The following is a 17,161-nucleotide window of genomic DNA, read 5'->3' as shown; positions in this document are numbered from 1 at the left end:
TTTGTTGTTCCCAGTTTTATTATCATTAAAATAAGGTTTCTGTATTCTTTTACATAAATCTTTTATCATCTTGGATTATTATCTTGGAATAAAATCATTGGAAGGTCAAAGGGTATATATTAAGTTTATTATCCTAGAAACAACTAGCTGTTGGAATTTTTTAAAAAGATTTTATTTATTTATTTTTAGAGAAGGGAAGGGAGGGAGAAAGAGGGGGAGAAACATCAGTGTGTGGTTGCCTCTTGCACACTCCCTACTGGGGACCTGGGCCACAACCCAGGCAGCATGTGCTCTAGACTGGGAATCGAACCAGCAGCCCTTTGATTTGCAGGCTGGCTCTCAACCACTGAGTCACACCAGCCAGGGTGCTGTTGGAAATTTGACACACTCCTGAAAATGCGAACTCATTCTCTGTCTCTCTTTGTGTGTATATATGTGTATAAATTTTAAATATACATATATATATGCATATTTTGGTAGTCCAGTAACATAATAATTATATATTCCACTCATAGACTATATAAAAGTCTTCACCTCTTCTTCTCTGTAGCATGTGGATTACTGACTTTATTTTGAAGTTTTAAAAATGGCTCATTCTGACAGTATAAAAATGCTATAAATATATACATAATCAGAATGATCATATGCTATTTCTCCCACTCTCAATATAGGATTCAACCAATACAATATGCTTATTTTATGTAGATGGATATCCTTCCTGCTTTCTTCTAGAATGCAGAAATATATCTTGTCTACATAGGTGATCTGTTCCACATATTTGTAATCCTGTATATATGCCAAATAGAGTGTTAGACAAAGAAGGAACAGCTAATCTCTAGAACAGTACATTGCCAATGCACTTATGTGGGGAAATGCATATATCTGGTGTAGTCCTAGCTGCCATTGAGCACTTATGGTGAGGCTTCATACCCAAGAAGGCATATACTTTTCTTAGAAGAAAAAAAGGCTTAATAATTTCCAAGCATTTTTTGAAGAAAGTTTAATAAATTTTGCTATATTAAGACTCAGAATTTATATTGATCAGAAGACACATAAGAAGAATGGAAGCTGTAGATTTTCAGCCAAGATGGTGGCAAGGGTAGATACACTTTGCCTCCTCCCACAAACAGAAGAAGGACAACAAAAAAATTAAAAAACAAGAAACAACCAGAACTGCCACAAAATTGAACTATATGGAAGTCTGACAACCAAGGAGTTAAAGAAGAAATATTCATCCAGACCAGTAGGAGGGGCAGAGACAGGAAGCTGGGGTGGAGAGGACTCATGGCAAGGTGGTGGCTGGAGGCCCAGGATGGGTGAGGCAGTGGTTGGTGGACTGGGCAGTCCCACATTTGCATGCAGATAACCCAGAAGGAACAACTGGGGAGCAAGACAGACCGTGCAACCCAGGGTTCCAGCATGGGGATATAAAGCCTCAAAACCTCTGACTGTAAAAATCTGTGGGGGTTGTGGTGATGGGAGAAACTCCAAGCCTCACAGGAGAGTTCGTTGGAGACACCCACAGGGTCCTAGAACATACACAAACCCACCTACCCAGGAATCAGCACCAGAAGGACCTGATTTGCTTGTGGGTAGTAGGGGAAGTGACAGAGAGACAAGCAAGTGGCATTGTTCCCTCTCGGACCCCTCTCCTACATACAGCACCACAAAAAAGCAATGTGGGTTGCCCCATCCTGGCAAATACCTAAGGCTCCGCCCCTTACTATGTAGCAGGTGTACTGAAACAAAAAAAATGTCTCAAATGAAAGATCAGATCAAAGCTCCCGAAAATAAGTGATGAAGAGATAGCTAACCTATCAGATGAGGAGTTCAAAACACCTGGTAATCAGGATGCTTACAGAAATGGTTGGATATGTTGCAAAATAAAGGAAGAAGTAAAGGCTATGCAAAATGAAATCAAAATGTACAGGGAACCAACAGTGAAGAGAAGGAAACTGGGATTCAAATAAATGATTTGGAGAAGAAGGAAGAAAGAAGCATTTGACTGGAACAAAATGAAGAAACAAGAATTCAAAAAAAATGACAGGCTTAGGAACCTCCAGGACAACTTTAAACTTTCTAATATCTGAATTATAGGGGTGCCAGAAGGAGAAGAGAAAGAAAGTGAAAACTTACTTGAAAAAATAATGAAGGAGAACTTCCCCAGTCTGGCAAAGGAAATACACTTCTAGGAAGTCCAGGAAGCTCAGAGAGTCCCAAAGAAGTTGGACCCAAGGAAGCACACACCAAGGCACATCATAATTATGTTACCCAAGATTAAAGATGAGAGCATCTTAAAAGCAGCAAGAGAAAGGGAGACAGTCACCTACAAAAGAGTTACTATAAGACCGTCAGCTGATTTCTCAAACAAACCCTTGCTGGCAAGAAGGGGCTGCAAAGAAGTAATTGAAGTTGTGAAGTAATTGAAGGGTAAGGACCTATATCCAAGATTACTCTATTCAGCGAAGCAATCATTTGGAATTGAAGGTCAGATAAAGTGCTTCTCATACAAGGTAAAGCTAAAGGAGTTCATCACCACCAAGCTATTACAGGAGATGTTAAAAGGACTTATTTAAAAAAGATCAAAACTATGAACGTTAAAAAGGCAACAAACTCACAATGGTCAACAACTGAACCCCAAAAAAGAAAACCAAAAATGAACTAAGCAACAACTAGAACAGGAACAAAATCACAGAAATGGAGATCACATGGAGGGTTATTAGTGGGGAGGGAGTTAGGGGAAAATGGGGGAAAAGGTACAAGGAATAAGAAGCATAAGTGGTAGGCACAAAATAGGGGAAGTTAAGAATAGTATGGGAAATGGAGAAGCCATAGAACTTACATGTATGACCCATGGACATAAACTAATGTGGGGGAATGCTGGTGCAAGGGGATATGCAGGATGGAGGAGAATAAAGGGCAGAAAAACATAGGACAACTGTAATAGCATAATCAATAAAATATCTTTTTAATATTTTTTCTTTTTTTTAGGAAGATGGAAGGGAGGGAGATAGGGAGAGAAACATCAGTATGTGAGAGAATATTGATCAGGTGCCTGTCATATGCCCCCAACTGGGGACCTGGCCTGCAACCCAGGCATGGTCTCTACTGGGAATCGAACCTGTGACCTTTTGGTTTGCAGGCCAATGCTCAATCCACTGAGCCACACCAACCAGGGCAATAAAATATATATTTTTTAAAAAAGAACGTAAGCTAAGTCACCAAGTCATCAAAAGACACCATAGGGCCCAGGTTGGTGTAGCTCAGTGGATTGAGCTAAGGCCTGCGAACCAGAAAATGGTGGTTGGATTCCCAGTCAGGGCACATGCCTGGTTTGCAGGCCAGTTCTCAGTGGGGGATGCACAAGAGGCAACCATACATTGATATTTCTCTTCCTCTCTCCTTCCCTTCCCCTCTAAAGATAAATAAATAAATAAATACTTATTAAAAAAAGACACTATAAAAAGAATGGAAGGCAAGATGATACAGAACTGTCAGAAGTCTAGTTTCCAAAAATGTGTAAGAATCTTCTACTAACCAAGAAGAAAAAGACAGACAATGCAACTGGAAATATGTCCAAAATACACATACAGGCACTTCAGATAGAGAATCTTTTGTGGAAGGTAAACATCTGAAAAACTGCTAAGCAAATTGGGAAAATAAAACCACAGTGAGATTCATTACATATCCACCATATTAGTACAATTCAGAAAGTCTGATAATACTAAGTGTTGCTGAGAATGTAGGGCAATAGGAATTCTCATCACTATTGGTAGGAACTGCCATTTATAAGTGACCATATATTGAGATCACACCTAAATTATAATTGGAGCTAATAGTTCTGCAAATTGCATGACTGCCTAGGGTAGCTGAGGATGGTCAGTTGCCACAATAAAAATTGGTAAACAGTTTGGAAATTAAACTTTGAAAATAGCTTAACATCTAGTAAAATGGAAGCTACACATACTCTGTACCTTGTAATTCGGCTCCTAGATATATACCTAGAGAAATACAAATACATACATGCAAGTATATAGATAAAAGAATATTTGTAATATCATTGTTTGTAATAGCCTCAAAGCAGAAACACATCAAATGCCCATTTGCAGTAGAATGGATAGATATGTTGTGTTTGGATAATGGGATACTTTACATTGGTAAAAGTAAGCAACTATGTCTGTGCATAGCAATACAGATAAGTCTCACAAGCATATGCTGAACAAAAGATGAAGAGTACATATATTATTTCATTATGTAATATTTTAAAACAGGAAAAGTAAACTAATGCTTAGATGATACAGCAAGAGATAAGGGGACAGTCACTTACAAAGGAGTTCCTATCAGACTGTCAGCAGATTTCTCAAAAGAGACCTTACAGGCAAGAAGGGGCTAGAAAGAAGTATTCCAAGTCATGAAATCCAAGATTGCTCTATCCAGCAAAGCTTTCATTTAGAATGGAAGGGCAGATAAGGTGCTTCTCAGATAAGATCAAATTCAAGGAGTTCATCATCACCAAGCCCCTATTATATGAAATGTTAAAGGGACTTATCTAAGAAAAAGAAGATAAAAAAGATGAACAGTGAAAGGACAACAAACTCACAGTTATTAACAACCACACCTAAAACAAAAACAAAGAGGACAGCTAGACAGGAGCGAACCATAGAAATGAAGATCACATGGAGGGTTAGCAACAGGGGAGTGGGAGAAGGAGAAGGGGGGAGAAGGTACAGAGAATAAGTAGCATAGACAGTAGATAGAAAATAGGGGCCCTGGCTGCTGTAGCTCAGTGGATTGAGCACGGGCCTGCGAACCAGACAGTCGCGGTTCGATTCCCAGTCAGGGCACGTGCCAGGGTTGCAGGCCGGTTCCCTGCAGGCCACTTCCCAGCAGGGGATGCATGAAAGGCAACCATACATTGATGTTTCTCTCCCTCTCTCCTTCCGTTCCCCTCTAAAGATAAATAAATAAAATCTTAAAATTAGGGGGGAGGGTAAGAATAGTAGAGGAAATATAGAATCTAGAGAACTTGAGACACATGGTCATAAACTAAAGGTGGGGAATAGTGGGGAAGGGGTGGAGGGGAATGAAGGGGGGAATAGAACAACTGTAATGGCATAATCAATAAAGTCAAAATTAAAAACAAAAAGCAAATCAAGGAAATGAATATACAGAAGTCAGGATAGTGGTTATATATGAAGAGGAGGAGGATATGAGGAAGTAGGGCCTTTTGGAATATTCATCATTTTCTATTTCTTACCTGGATGATGGTTATATGAGTGTTCTCTTTATAATTTTGTTCCTTAATCTATTCCTGTAGGTTTTATTCTCTTGTCTCTATGTATTAGGTTGAGTTACATGAAATTGCAATTTTGTAGGTAAAAAAACAGTTAAATATTGGCAGGTTCATATGGTCTAACATGTTTTATTTATAATTAAATTACAAAGAGAAAATATAGTTTTTTCTCGTATAACAAACAGATGCTGAGAATGGAGATAAAGGGACAGCAGAACAATTGAAAGAATCAAAATGTACTTCACAAGTAGGTCAAATGTTTAAAATATTGTTTACATTTTTAATTTCAGACTTAGTATAATGAAGATTATTTATGTGAGGTGTAGATGATATTAGCTTAGTAATCAAGTTGTTATGGTGTTACAGAATCAATTCCTTAGAGGAGTTTTAGATTGAAAAAGTTTACATGAAAATTCACAAGAGTTGTTAATAATTAAATATATATAAATATATTATAACAACTAAATCATTACTGAAGAAAATTATTTTGTTTGGTAATATTGAACAATTCAAGACCAGTGGTTACCATAAAAATATCTTCAGAATATTTTTTAAAAATTCAGATCTTTAATGATGATATATGTAAACAGTGTATACCAACTTTTACCATACTGGAGGTTAAAACAGAGAAACAAATTGGCAGTTACCAAATAGTCACAGGGAAGTAAGTAAAGCATAGCAAATATAGTCAATAACATTGTGATAACTATGTATGGTGCCAGTTGGGGTACTGGAAATATTGTGGGAAACACTAGTAAAGTAAATGATTGTCTAACTACTAAGCTATACACTGGAAACCCATACCTAATAAAAAAATAAGTAAAATATTAAATAAATCAAGTGGAACAATGCTGTAATATGTTGCTGTAAAGAAATACAGGTAAAAAGTACATTTAAATTTTTTGGTGGAGTGACCCAAACTGTTTTTATAATGGGATTTGGTGTAACAAACATATTTTAGAAATCAGAATACAAAATAATATAAAGGAAAATTGGTTATCTGAGTTCTCAATTGTTGCAGAAAAAGTAGTATAATGCGTATATAGGGACAAAAAAATGCCAAGAACATGACCAATGAGCAAGATTGTTTAGAACTAAATTACTTCTCCCTTTTAAGAAAGTAGCATGTACAATTCTTAAATAAGAGCATGATGTGGAAATTATTCCTGACTATAGTTCTTCTGGTTATTGTTTATTTTTTCAGGTAGGAGCAGGAGAGGTGGAGCTAGAAAAAAAAGAAAAATTGGAAATTAAATTATTTTCCTTTTTTTTTGACAGATATATTTTAGTATCACTTTTACCAACTATTCTTATTTTACCTACTTCTCCTATGAAATGATAACATCATACCTTAATATGGTACTTTCCACATCACACATTTCTGTGTATGTGAATTTATTAATGCAGTAACATTCATTTTTTATAGTTTCTGTTACTTTGAATTTGCAGGTGATACATGAAGAACATTTTGGGAAGCCAATAGATAATAAAGATGAAGTAGAAGAAGGGGCTGAGAATTTTTCACGAACTCCTGAAATTCCTTTATTTTTAAGAACTCCTGAAGCTGTGAAAACACCTGAATCTTTGGAGAAATTGCTGTTCCCTAAAACCCCTCCATTTGAAATGTAGGATTTTAATTAATTATTATAATGAAAGAATATCTGTATTGAGTTATATAAATAATTGATAGGAATAATAAAATGCCTAGTACATTTAAAAAGGTTTTATTATGAAATATTTCATATATACAAAGTAGTAGATACTAGTATAATGAGCCTATGTACCTACCCTATTTGAACAATTATTGTTAGCATTCTGCCATTCTTGTTTCATGTATCATCTTCCCCTCTTTTCCTACAACATAGTTGAAGATGGTATAAACCCCTAGTACTTACTTAGTGCAATAATCCATGTGTATTTAAGATTTTCCAAAGGATAAAAAAAACTACAGAAAAAATTTAAATGCTAAGCTCAAAAGCTACTATCCCATGTGGTAGATTATGGACATCATTGAATAATATTTTAGCAGTCATTTTTCTTTCCATTGTAGTGTCTAAAGCAAGAATTGCTTTTCTATTAAGTAACTTAAGTAGGCATAAATATCTCTAAAATGAGTATTTAACTTTCGAAACCACAGATTTGTAGTTTGCAGCCAAGAAAATAATTCTGCATTTTGACCCTTTTGTTTAGTTCATTCACTCCATTTCTTGATGCTAGCCCCTGAGATTTCTCTAAATCATGTCAAACAGATTTTACTTCATCAGGAATCTCTCATCTGTGTTCTACTGTGATATGTTAAATTGCTAGTAAGAGTTTTATATATATGAATGTAATGCTGTTGACTTAAACACAGCATGTTCAAAGTGGAACTCATCATTAATCTGAGAAGTGTAAAAGAATGTGGCAGTCACCAGTCATATGCTAAATCCTCTTTATATGACCTTGGACACTGATGGTCATAGAGGTAGTTAGGGAAGTTATCTTCAAACTTCTGTGATATTTAACAAACAATAGCACTGTGTCTATGAATTTGTAAATATTGCTCATTGCTCATTTAAGATTCACAACAGAGGCATGTCAAGGCAAAAAAAATAATGGCCCAAAGGAAAGAACATATCAAAGCTCCAGAAAAAATACAACTAAGTGATGAAGCGATAGCCGATCTATCAGATGCACAGTTCAAAACACTGGTAATCAGGATGCTCACAGAATTGGTTGATTTTAGCCACAAATTAGATGAAAAAATGAAGGTTATGCGAAGTGAAAAGAAGGGAAATGCACAGGGAACCAATAGTGATGGGAAGGAAACTGGGACTCAAATCAGTGATGTGGACCAGAAGGAAGAAAGAAAGATCCAAGCAAAAAAGAATGAAGAAACAATTTTTAAAAACGAGGAGAGGCTTAGGAACCTCCAGGACATCTTTAAACATTCCAACATCTGAATTATAGGGGTAGCAGAAGGAGGAGAGGAAGAGCAACAAGTAGAAACATTATTTGAATAAATAATAAAAGAGAACTTCCAATCTGGCAAAGAAAATAGCCTTCCAGGAAGTCCAGGAAGCTCAGAGAGTCCCAAAGAAGGTGGATCTAAGGAGGAACACACCGAGGCACATCATAATTATATTAGCCAAGATTAAAATGAAGGAGAGAATCCTAGAATCAGCAAGAGATAGGGGGACAGTAACCTACAAAGGAGTTCCCTTAAGACTATCAGCTGATTTCTCAAAACAGACCTTACAGGCAAAAAGGTGCTGGAAAGAAGTATTCCAAGTCATGAAAACCAAAAACCCACAACCAAGATTGCTCTATCCAGCAAAGCTTTCATTTCGAATGGAAGGGCAGATAAAGTGCTTCTCAGATAAAGTCAAGTTCAAGGAGTTCATCATCACCAAGCCCTTATATAAAATATTAAAGGGACTTATGTAAGAAAAAGAAGATAAAAAACATGTACAGTAAAATGACAGCAAACTCAATTATTAACAGCCACATCTAAAACAAGCAAACTAAGCACTAGAACAGGAACAGAACCACAGAAATGGAGGGTTATCAAGAGGGGAGTGGGAGAGGGAGAGAGAGGGAAAAGATACAGAGAATAAGCATAGATTGTAGGTAGAAAATAAGACGAGAGGGTGAGAATAGTATGGGAAATGTAGAAGCTGAAGAACTTACAAGTATGACATGTGGAAGGGAATGTAGGTGGGAGGGGGTGTGCACAGTAGAGGGGAGTGAAGTGGGGAAAATAGGACAACTGTAATAGCTTAATCAATAAAATACATTAAAAAAGATTCACAATAACTTCATGAGATATAAATACCTTACAGTTCTTATAGATGAGGAAACAGAATTATAGATGGTACATCTCAGTGTTAAGAGTTGAGATCAAACCCAGGCAGTTTTACCTCCAGAATCCATGTTTTTAACCAATGTTATATACTATCTTGTCTAATTATTTTCCCAAATAATTTTATTTTTAACTCCCTATGCAACAATCTGTAATGACTTGCTTCTCATCGAGATTAAAATTTTGTGACTGGCTTTCAAGACCCTTAGAATCAGGTCTAAGAGTCTGGACTTTGAATCTGGATTGCAGCATTCAAATTCCAACTCTGGCATTACATTCTTTTGAGCAAATCATTTAACCTTTCTAGGCATCAAAATCATCTTTTATAAAATCAAAGTGATAATGATAGCACCTGTTTCATAGGATTTATTTCAATGAATAAAGTTGGTGATGAGTGGAAATACCTAGAATAGATCCTGATAGTAGTCTTAGTAGGAATTATTATCACTTCATAACTGATTATTCTACTTTAATATTCACCTAAACCATCTTTTTCTTTATAGGTTTGTCACTACAATCCCTTTCCCTACTATGAAAGGGAGGAGCTGTTTTCTCACTTTCCCTACTATGTCAGTTCTCACCTCTGTGCCAGCAATTTTCAACCTGTGTGTTGCAAGAATTCTTAAAACATGCAGTACCTGACTATTAGTCAGGGACACTGACCTTTTTTCCCCTGAGGTTTTCAAATAAAAAAAATGACAATGGCCAGCACAACAATAGCCATCTGGGGTCAATGAATCAAAATGTTACCTATTTTTTGTCACTTTAGCAAAAAACATATTTTTGGTATGCCGAATTTCAGTGATTATGTGTGCCATCAGATGAAGAAGGTTGAAAATCACTGCTTTATTTCATTTCTTGTGGTACTTACCAGTCTGTAATATTTAGTGATATATGCTTAACATTTTGGTGATTTCTTATTTATTTGTAACAGAAACAGAAATATAGTGCCTGAAGATCAGATACAAAAGGAATCCCCTGGGACTTCTTTTCTTATGAGTTATACTTCTAGATCACCTGGATTGAATTTATTTGATTCTTCTATATTTAATTCAGAAATCTCATCAGATAAGGTAATATGAGCAGCTGAAGTTTTATTTCTAAAAGATTGGACACTTAGAACCTCAAGTAATTTTAAATCTTCAGTACCAAACTATCTTGTGGCAGAGGCGATTTTTTTAAAATTCTGAATATTGATGTTATAGCTAAGTTTACCCGTTATCTTATTGTTTTCAACTTCAGGTGTCCCAAGTTGACATGTATAAAAAAAGAATCTCAGGATAGGAATGATTTGAATTGCAGTTAAAGGGAGTTTAAAAATTAATTTGGCTTTATAGTTCATATATTTTAAGTTCTAAACAGTTTTCCATATTCTTAGTATAAAAACTCCAGGTTATTAGTTGTTTTTTTTCATCTACATATGTGGTATATGGCAACGTTATCATTGGTTATCTTTAAAAGACCTGAAGAGTATCTGTCAAATAGTAATTTCTCTCGTTCAGTGGTAGAAATTATGATAAAGTACTTATTTCTGTATTTAGCAGTTGAAACAAAAAATTAAGAATATTTGATTAGGCCCTGGCTGTTGTGGCTCAGTGGATTGAGCTCCAGTCTGTTAACCAGAGGGTCACTATTTGATTCCCAGTGAGGGCACATGCCTGGGTTGTGGACCAGGTCCCCAGTATGGGGTGTGCAGGAGGCAGCCACGCATTGATGTTTCTCTCTCCTTCTCCCTCCCTTCCCCTTGCTCTAAACATAAACACAATCTTTTTTTTAAAAAATAATATTTAATTAGTAAAGATAGCATAGCGCAGTGGCTAAGACTATATTCTGCAGCTAGACTACTTGGGTGTATACTGGATGTGGGATTTTAGGTATGTAATTTGTTTTTTATCTGTAAAATGGAAATAATAATTTTTACCATAGGGTTTATCAATATCAAATGGGTTTATGTATATAAAACACTTAGAAAAGTTCTAACCACTTAATGCTATAAGTAACAATGTAATATAAATATTATTGCTCATTTAAGTTAGTCACAGTTAACTGAATTTATATAGAATAGAATATTCGATTCCTATATCTATCACATAATGTTAAATTGTTGAAATTATAAATTTATTGATGATATGGTATAATTATACATTTTGTAGTTTATATCTTCAACTTTTATCTAAGTTTTTATCTAAATGCTTATTTCAAAAGCAGGTAATTCCTAGAATGTACATACTGACCATGAAAAAATAGACTACACTTAATTTTGACTTACAATAATAATATAAATGCAAAATAAACTAATGTAACCTTAGCAGGAAACATGTACATTTGGATGAAGAAAAAAATTATTGAAAAAAGTAATTGAATATATCAAAATATATATGAAATACCTATATAGGAAGAAAATATTGTAAATATATATTTCATCCTAAAATAATTTGTAAATGTAATTCAATTCTAATTGGAGTCTTGGCAAGCTGGTTTATCTTTAAATTTTTTTGTTTTGATTTTGTAGTGGTGGGGTTAGGGAATGCAATTGGCAAATAATTGCTAAGTTTTCTGGTCAAGAATAATAAAATGTTCAAAAATAAGATTGGTAATAAATTAAAATGGAATTCCAAGAAAACATTTAACCCAAAAGAAAGTAGAGAAGGAATAGCATAACAAGATACATAGGGAACAAACAGAAAACAAATAGTAAAATATTTGATGAAAATATGAATTTTAATATCATTATATTCATTATAAATGGACTAAACATTGTTAAAAGGCAGAGATTATAACAATGGATAAAAAGCTTGACCCAAATATAAGAAATATATAAGATAATACTTTAAATATGAAGACAAAGACAGGGTGAAAGTAAGTGGATGGAAAAAGATATAACATGAAAACTGTAAGCAAAGGAAAGTTACAATTGCTGTACTATTAACATTTTAGATAATCTTCAAGACAAAGAATATTGACAGAGACATAGGCATTTCATAAGGATAAAAGGATCGATTCTTACAGCAGATATAACATTGACAAATGTGTACATGCCTAATAGCAGATTCAAAATACAGAACAAAAATTAACAGAATTAAGGAAGAAATACACAAAACACAAACTTGGTTGGAGATTTTTAACATCCCCTCTCAGCAATTGCGAGAATTAGACAACAGTCAATATATAGCTTTAATAAAAGGCTGAACAACACCATTGACCCAATTAACTTAAATTTATAGACCATCATATCCAGCAATTGCAGCATATATATATTCTTTTCAAGTGTTGATGGTGCATTCGATAAGACATATTATAATCTGGGCCATAAGTCTTTAATAAATTTATTTACTTTTTTGTTTTAAAAATTTTACTCTTGTTTGAATACAGTTATCTGCGTTTTCCCCCACCTCTCCCCACTACTCCAGCCATCCCCACCTCCCTCCCCTAATTCCACCTCCCCTTGGTTAGTCCATGTCTTTTATAGTTGTTCCTGAAAACCCTTCACCCTTTTTCCCCTTTTTGCCCCTCCCATCTTCCTTCTGGTTACTGTCTGTTCATAATTTCAATGTCTCTCATTATATTTTGCTTGCTTGTTTTTTTTTTTATTAGGTTCCACTTAAAGGTGAGATCATATGGTATTTGTCTTTCACCACTTGGCTTTTTCACTTAGCATAATGCTTTCTCCAGTTCCATCCATGCTGTGCAAGGGGTAGGATCTCCTTCTTTCTTTCTGTTGCATAGTATTCCATTGTGTAAATGTACCATATTTCTTTGATCCATTCATTTACTGATGGGCACTTAGGTTGCTTCCAGCACTTGGCTATTGTAAATTGTGCTGCTATGAACATTGGGGTGCATAGGTTCTTTTGGATTGGTGTTTCAGAGTTCTTAGGATATAATCCTAGCTGTGGAATTGCTGGATCAAAAGGCAGTTCCATTTTTGGTTTTCTGAGGAAATTCCATACTGTTTTCCATAGTGGCTGCACCAGTTTGCATTCCCACCAACAGTGTACTAGGATTCCCTTTTCTCCACACCCTCTCCTACACTTGTTGTTTATTTGTTTATGATGGCCATTCTGACTGGTGTGAAGTGGTATGTCATTGTGGTTTTAATTTGCATCTCTCTGATGGCTAGCAATGCCGAGCATCTTTTCATCTGTGTCTGGACCCTCTTTATATCCTCCATGGAGTGGAGTCATGTGAGTTCTTTGTATATATTGAAGATGAAACTGTATTACAAGGCCACTGTAATACAGTGGTACTGTATATAGTACCAAAATAGCCTGGTACTGGCATAAGAACAAGCACATAGACCAGTGGAACAAAATAGAGAGCCCAGAAATAAGCCCAAGTCTCTGTGGTCAATTAATATTTGAGAAAGGGGGCAGCAGCATAAAATGGAGTAAAAACAGCCTCTTCAACAAATGGTGTTGGGAGAGCTGGATAGCTACATGCAAAAAAATGAAACTTGATCACCAACTTATAGCATACACGAAAATAAATTTGAGGTGGATAAAAGACTTAAATACGAGTCACGACACCATAAAAGTCCTTCAGGAGAACATAGGCAGGAAAATCTCAGATATTCCATGCAGCAGTATTTTCACTGATATGTTCTCTAGAGCAAAGGACATAAAAACAAACGGGATCTCATTAGAATAAAAAAGCTTCTGCATGGCTAAACAAAACAGCATTGAAATGAAAAGAGAACCAACCATATGGGAAAACACAGTCTCTAGTGAATTTACAAGGAAACAGAGAGAGTATATTCTCAGACCACAGTAGAGTTAAATTAGAGATAAGTAGCAAGGTATTAGAAAAATCCCAAATATTTAGGTTATGGATCAAAGAAAAAATCATGAGAGAAATTAGAACAAATTTGAAATGAGTGATTGTAAACACTTAGCATATAAAAATTGTAGAATGTTACCGCGACCAGAGCAATAATTATTTAAATTATTAAGTAATTAATAATTTAAGTTATTAAATTAACAGAAAAAGAACAGAGGTCTAAAGTTAGTGACCTAAGGTTCCACCTTGAAAAGCTAGAAAAAGGAACAAAGTAAAACTAAAGTAAATAGAATGAAAAATAAGAAATGAGAAAAATCAATGAACTAGAACACAAATAGAGAAAATTAACAAAGCCAAAGTTTTATTTTATTTCATTTTTTTAATTTAATTTTTTTAAAGATTTTATTTATTTATCTTTAGAGGGAAGGGAAGGAGAGAGGGAGAGAAACATCAATGTATGGTTGCCTTTCGTGCATCCCTTGCTGGGAACTGGCCTGCAGGGAACCGGCCTGCAACCCAGGCATGTGCCCTGACTGGGAATTGAACCATGATCGTGTGGTTCGCAGGCCCGCACTCAATCCACTGAGCTACACCAGCCAGGGCTTAAATTTAATTTTTAAGTATATTTTATTACGTTGTTTTTCTCCTTTGCCCCCTTCCACTAGGTACCCCCTTCCTTTCAACAGTCCCCCCACCCCTTAGTCCATGACCATGGATCATGTAAGTAAGTTCTTTGGCTTCTCCATTTCCTATGCTATTCGTAACTTCCCCCTGTCTATTTTGTTCTTACCAATTATGCTTCTTAACCCCTGCAGCATGTCTCCATTCTTCCCCTAGTCCTCCCAGCTGATCTCCATATCTATGAGTCTGTTCATGTTCTGGTTGTTTGCTTAGTTGTTTTGTTTTTGTTTTTTTAGATTCACTTGTTGATAGTTGTGGATTTGTTGCCTTTTTAATGTTCATAGTTTTGATCTTTTTCTTAAGTCCTTTTAACATTGTCTGTAATAATAGCTCAGTGGTGATTAACTTATTTAGCTTTACCTTGTCTGAGAAGCACTTTATCTGCTCTTTAATTCCAAATGATAGCTTTGCTGGATTGAGTAATCTAGGTTGTAAATCCTTGCTTTTCAACACTTTGAATATTTCTTTCCAGCCCCTTCTTGCCAGCAAGGATTCATTTGAAAAATAGCTGATAGTCTTATGGGAACTCCTTTGTTAGTAACCATCTGCTTTTCTCTTACTGCTTTTAAGATTCTCTCTTTATTTTTAACCTTTGGCATTTTAATTATGATGTGTCTTGGTGTGGTCCTCTTTGAGTGCAACTTGTGTGGGAATGTCTATGCTTCCTGGGCTTGTATGTCTATTTCCTTTGCCAAATTAGGGAAGTTTTATTTCATTGTTTTTTCAAATAAGTTTTAAATTTCTTGTTATTTCTGTTCTCCTTCTGACATCCCTATGATTCGAATTTTGAAATGTTTGGAGATACCTCCCAGAGGTTCCTAAGGCTATCCCTAAGTTGTTGTTTTTTTTTAAATTCTTGTTTCTTCTTTTTGCTCTGACTGAATGTTTATCTCTTCCTTATGTTCCAAATCATTGGTTTGAGTTCTGGCTTCCTTCCCTTCTCTGTTGGTGTCCTGTGAATTATTCTTTATTTCACTTAGTGTAACCTTCATTTCTTCCTTTATTTTTTTGCATACTTAAGGAGTTCTCTAAGCATCCTGATAACCAGTGTTTTGTACTCTACATCTGATAGATTGGCTGTCTCTGTTTTGCTTAGTTCTTTTTCTGCAGTTTCATTCTGTTCTTTCATTTGGGCCATATTTCTTTGTCTCTTCAATTTAGCAGTCTCCCTGTGTTTTTTTCTGTATATTAGGTAGAGTTGCTTTCACTCCCTCTCTTAATAGCATGACCTATGTAGAAAAGGCACCTGTAAATTACGTGTAGTGGAACCTTAGGTAATTGCCAGGATGGGGCAACCCACTTCATTTCTTTGTGGCTGTGTGGGGAGGGCTCAGAAGGGGGACAGTGCCACCAGCTGGCTTCTGGTGGTTTGCCCAGCACTCACCCCATTTCCAGTAACTTCACTCTCTTCCCTTGTGCTACTGGAACCCTTTCAGCTGCTGCCCCATTGGTGAATCCTGGAGTGGATGGGTTTATGTACATTCTGAGATGATGCTCGTCCTTTAAACAGTGAAAATCTGGCAGTTTCTTCTGCTATCCCAACCTCTACGGGTGTTTACAGCCTGGTGCCAGAACCCTAGAATATGCAGTCTGCCCTGTAGCTGGGATTGCTCACTCCCCAGGTATGCCTCCTGTCCATTCTGCCACCACCTTTCCCTGCCACACCACCTCTCCACTGTCTCTGTGACTCAGCCCCTCGTACTTGTCTGGATGCATGTGTCTTCTTTAAATTCTTAGTTGTCAAACTTCCATATAGCTCAATTTTCTGATAGCTCTACTGGTTTTGAGATGTAGTTGTAAGTCTTTCTGTGGTTGTGTGAGGAGGCGTAGTGTCTACCTGCACCACCATCTTGACCAGAAGTCCCCTGATTCTTTCTTTTTTATATGCACCTCAGGACATGCTTACTGATTTTAGAGAGTGGAGAAAACAGGGAGAGAAAGAAAAAGAAACCTCAATGTGAGAGTGAAACATTGAAACATCGATCAGTATATGCTCAGTCTTGGGGACTGAACCTGCAACCCAGACATGTGCCCTGATCAGGTATCAAACCTGCAACCCTTCAGTTTACTGGCCAAATCTCTAACCAAGTGAGCCACACCAGCTAGGGCCCGAAGTTGGTTGTTTGAAAAATATTAACAAAATGTACACACTCCTTATTAGACTGACAGAGAAGACAATTACCTACATTAGAAATGAAAATGAGAATACCCTAATAATAAGAGAATAACATGAAATAGAATACTGGTGGGGAGTAACTTCACTTTTTATATAATAAAATTCCTATAGCCCTGGCTGGTGTAGCTCAGTGGACTGAGCACGGGCCTGTGAACCAAAAGATCACGGTTCGATTCCCCATCAGGGCACATGCCTGGGTTGCAGGCCAGTTCCCAGCAGGGGATGCACCAGAAGCAACCATACATTGATGTTTCTCTCCTTTTGTCCTTCTCTTCCCTACTAAAGATAAATAAATTAAATTAAAAAAATTTCTATAAACCTAGAACAATAAAAATAGTGTGATAATGGTACAGGGATTGATAGATTGATCAATGGTATAGGATAGAAAATTATG

General features: G+C 36.0%; 1 protein-coding gene across 1 annotated transcript in view; it reads left to right on the top strand.

Moving 5' to 3' along the window:
• CUNH14orf39 (chromosome unknown C14orf39 homolog) overlaps positions 1-17,161 on the top strand; it is a 51,878-nt gene that overhangs the window by 27,341 nt on the left and 7,376 nt on the right. The window contains exons 13-15 of the mRNA XM_053673218.1: positions 5,479-5,540; positions 6,743-6,918; positions 10,069-10,207. Coding sequence (XP_053529193.1) covers positions 5,479-5,540; positions 6,743-6,918; positions 10,069-10,207 — 377 coding nt within the window. The remainder of the gene's footprint in view (positions 1-5,478; positions 5,541-6,742; positions 6,919-10,068; positions 10,208-17,161) is intronic.

The sequence above is a fragment of the Artibeus jamaicensis genome, unplaced genomic scaffold (assembly GCF_021234435.1).
Source record: "Artibeus jamaicensis isolate MK-2021 breed Jamaican fruit bat unplaced genomic scaffold, CSHL_Jam_final contig_851, whole genome shotgun sequence".
Lineage (NCBI taxonomy): Eukaryota > Metazoa > Chordata > Mammalia > Chiroptera > Phyllostomidae > Artibeus > Artibeus jamaicensis.
The sequence above is the reverse complement of the archived record's forward strand: the minus strand, read 5'-3'. Positions and strand labels throughout refer to the sequence as shown.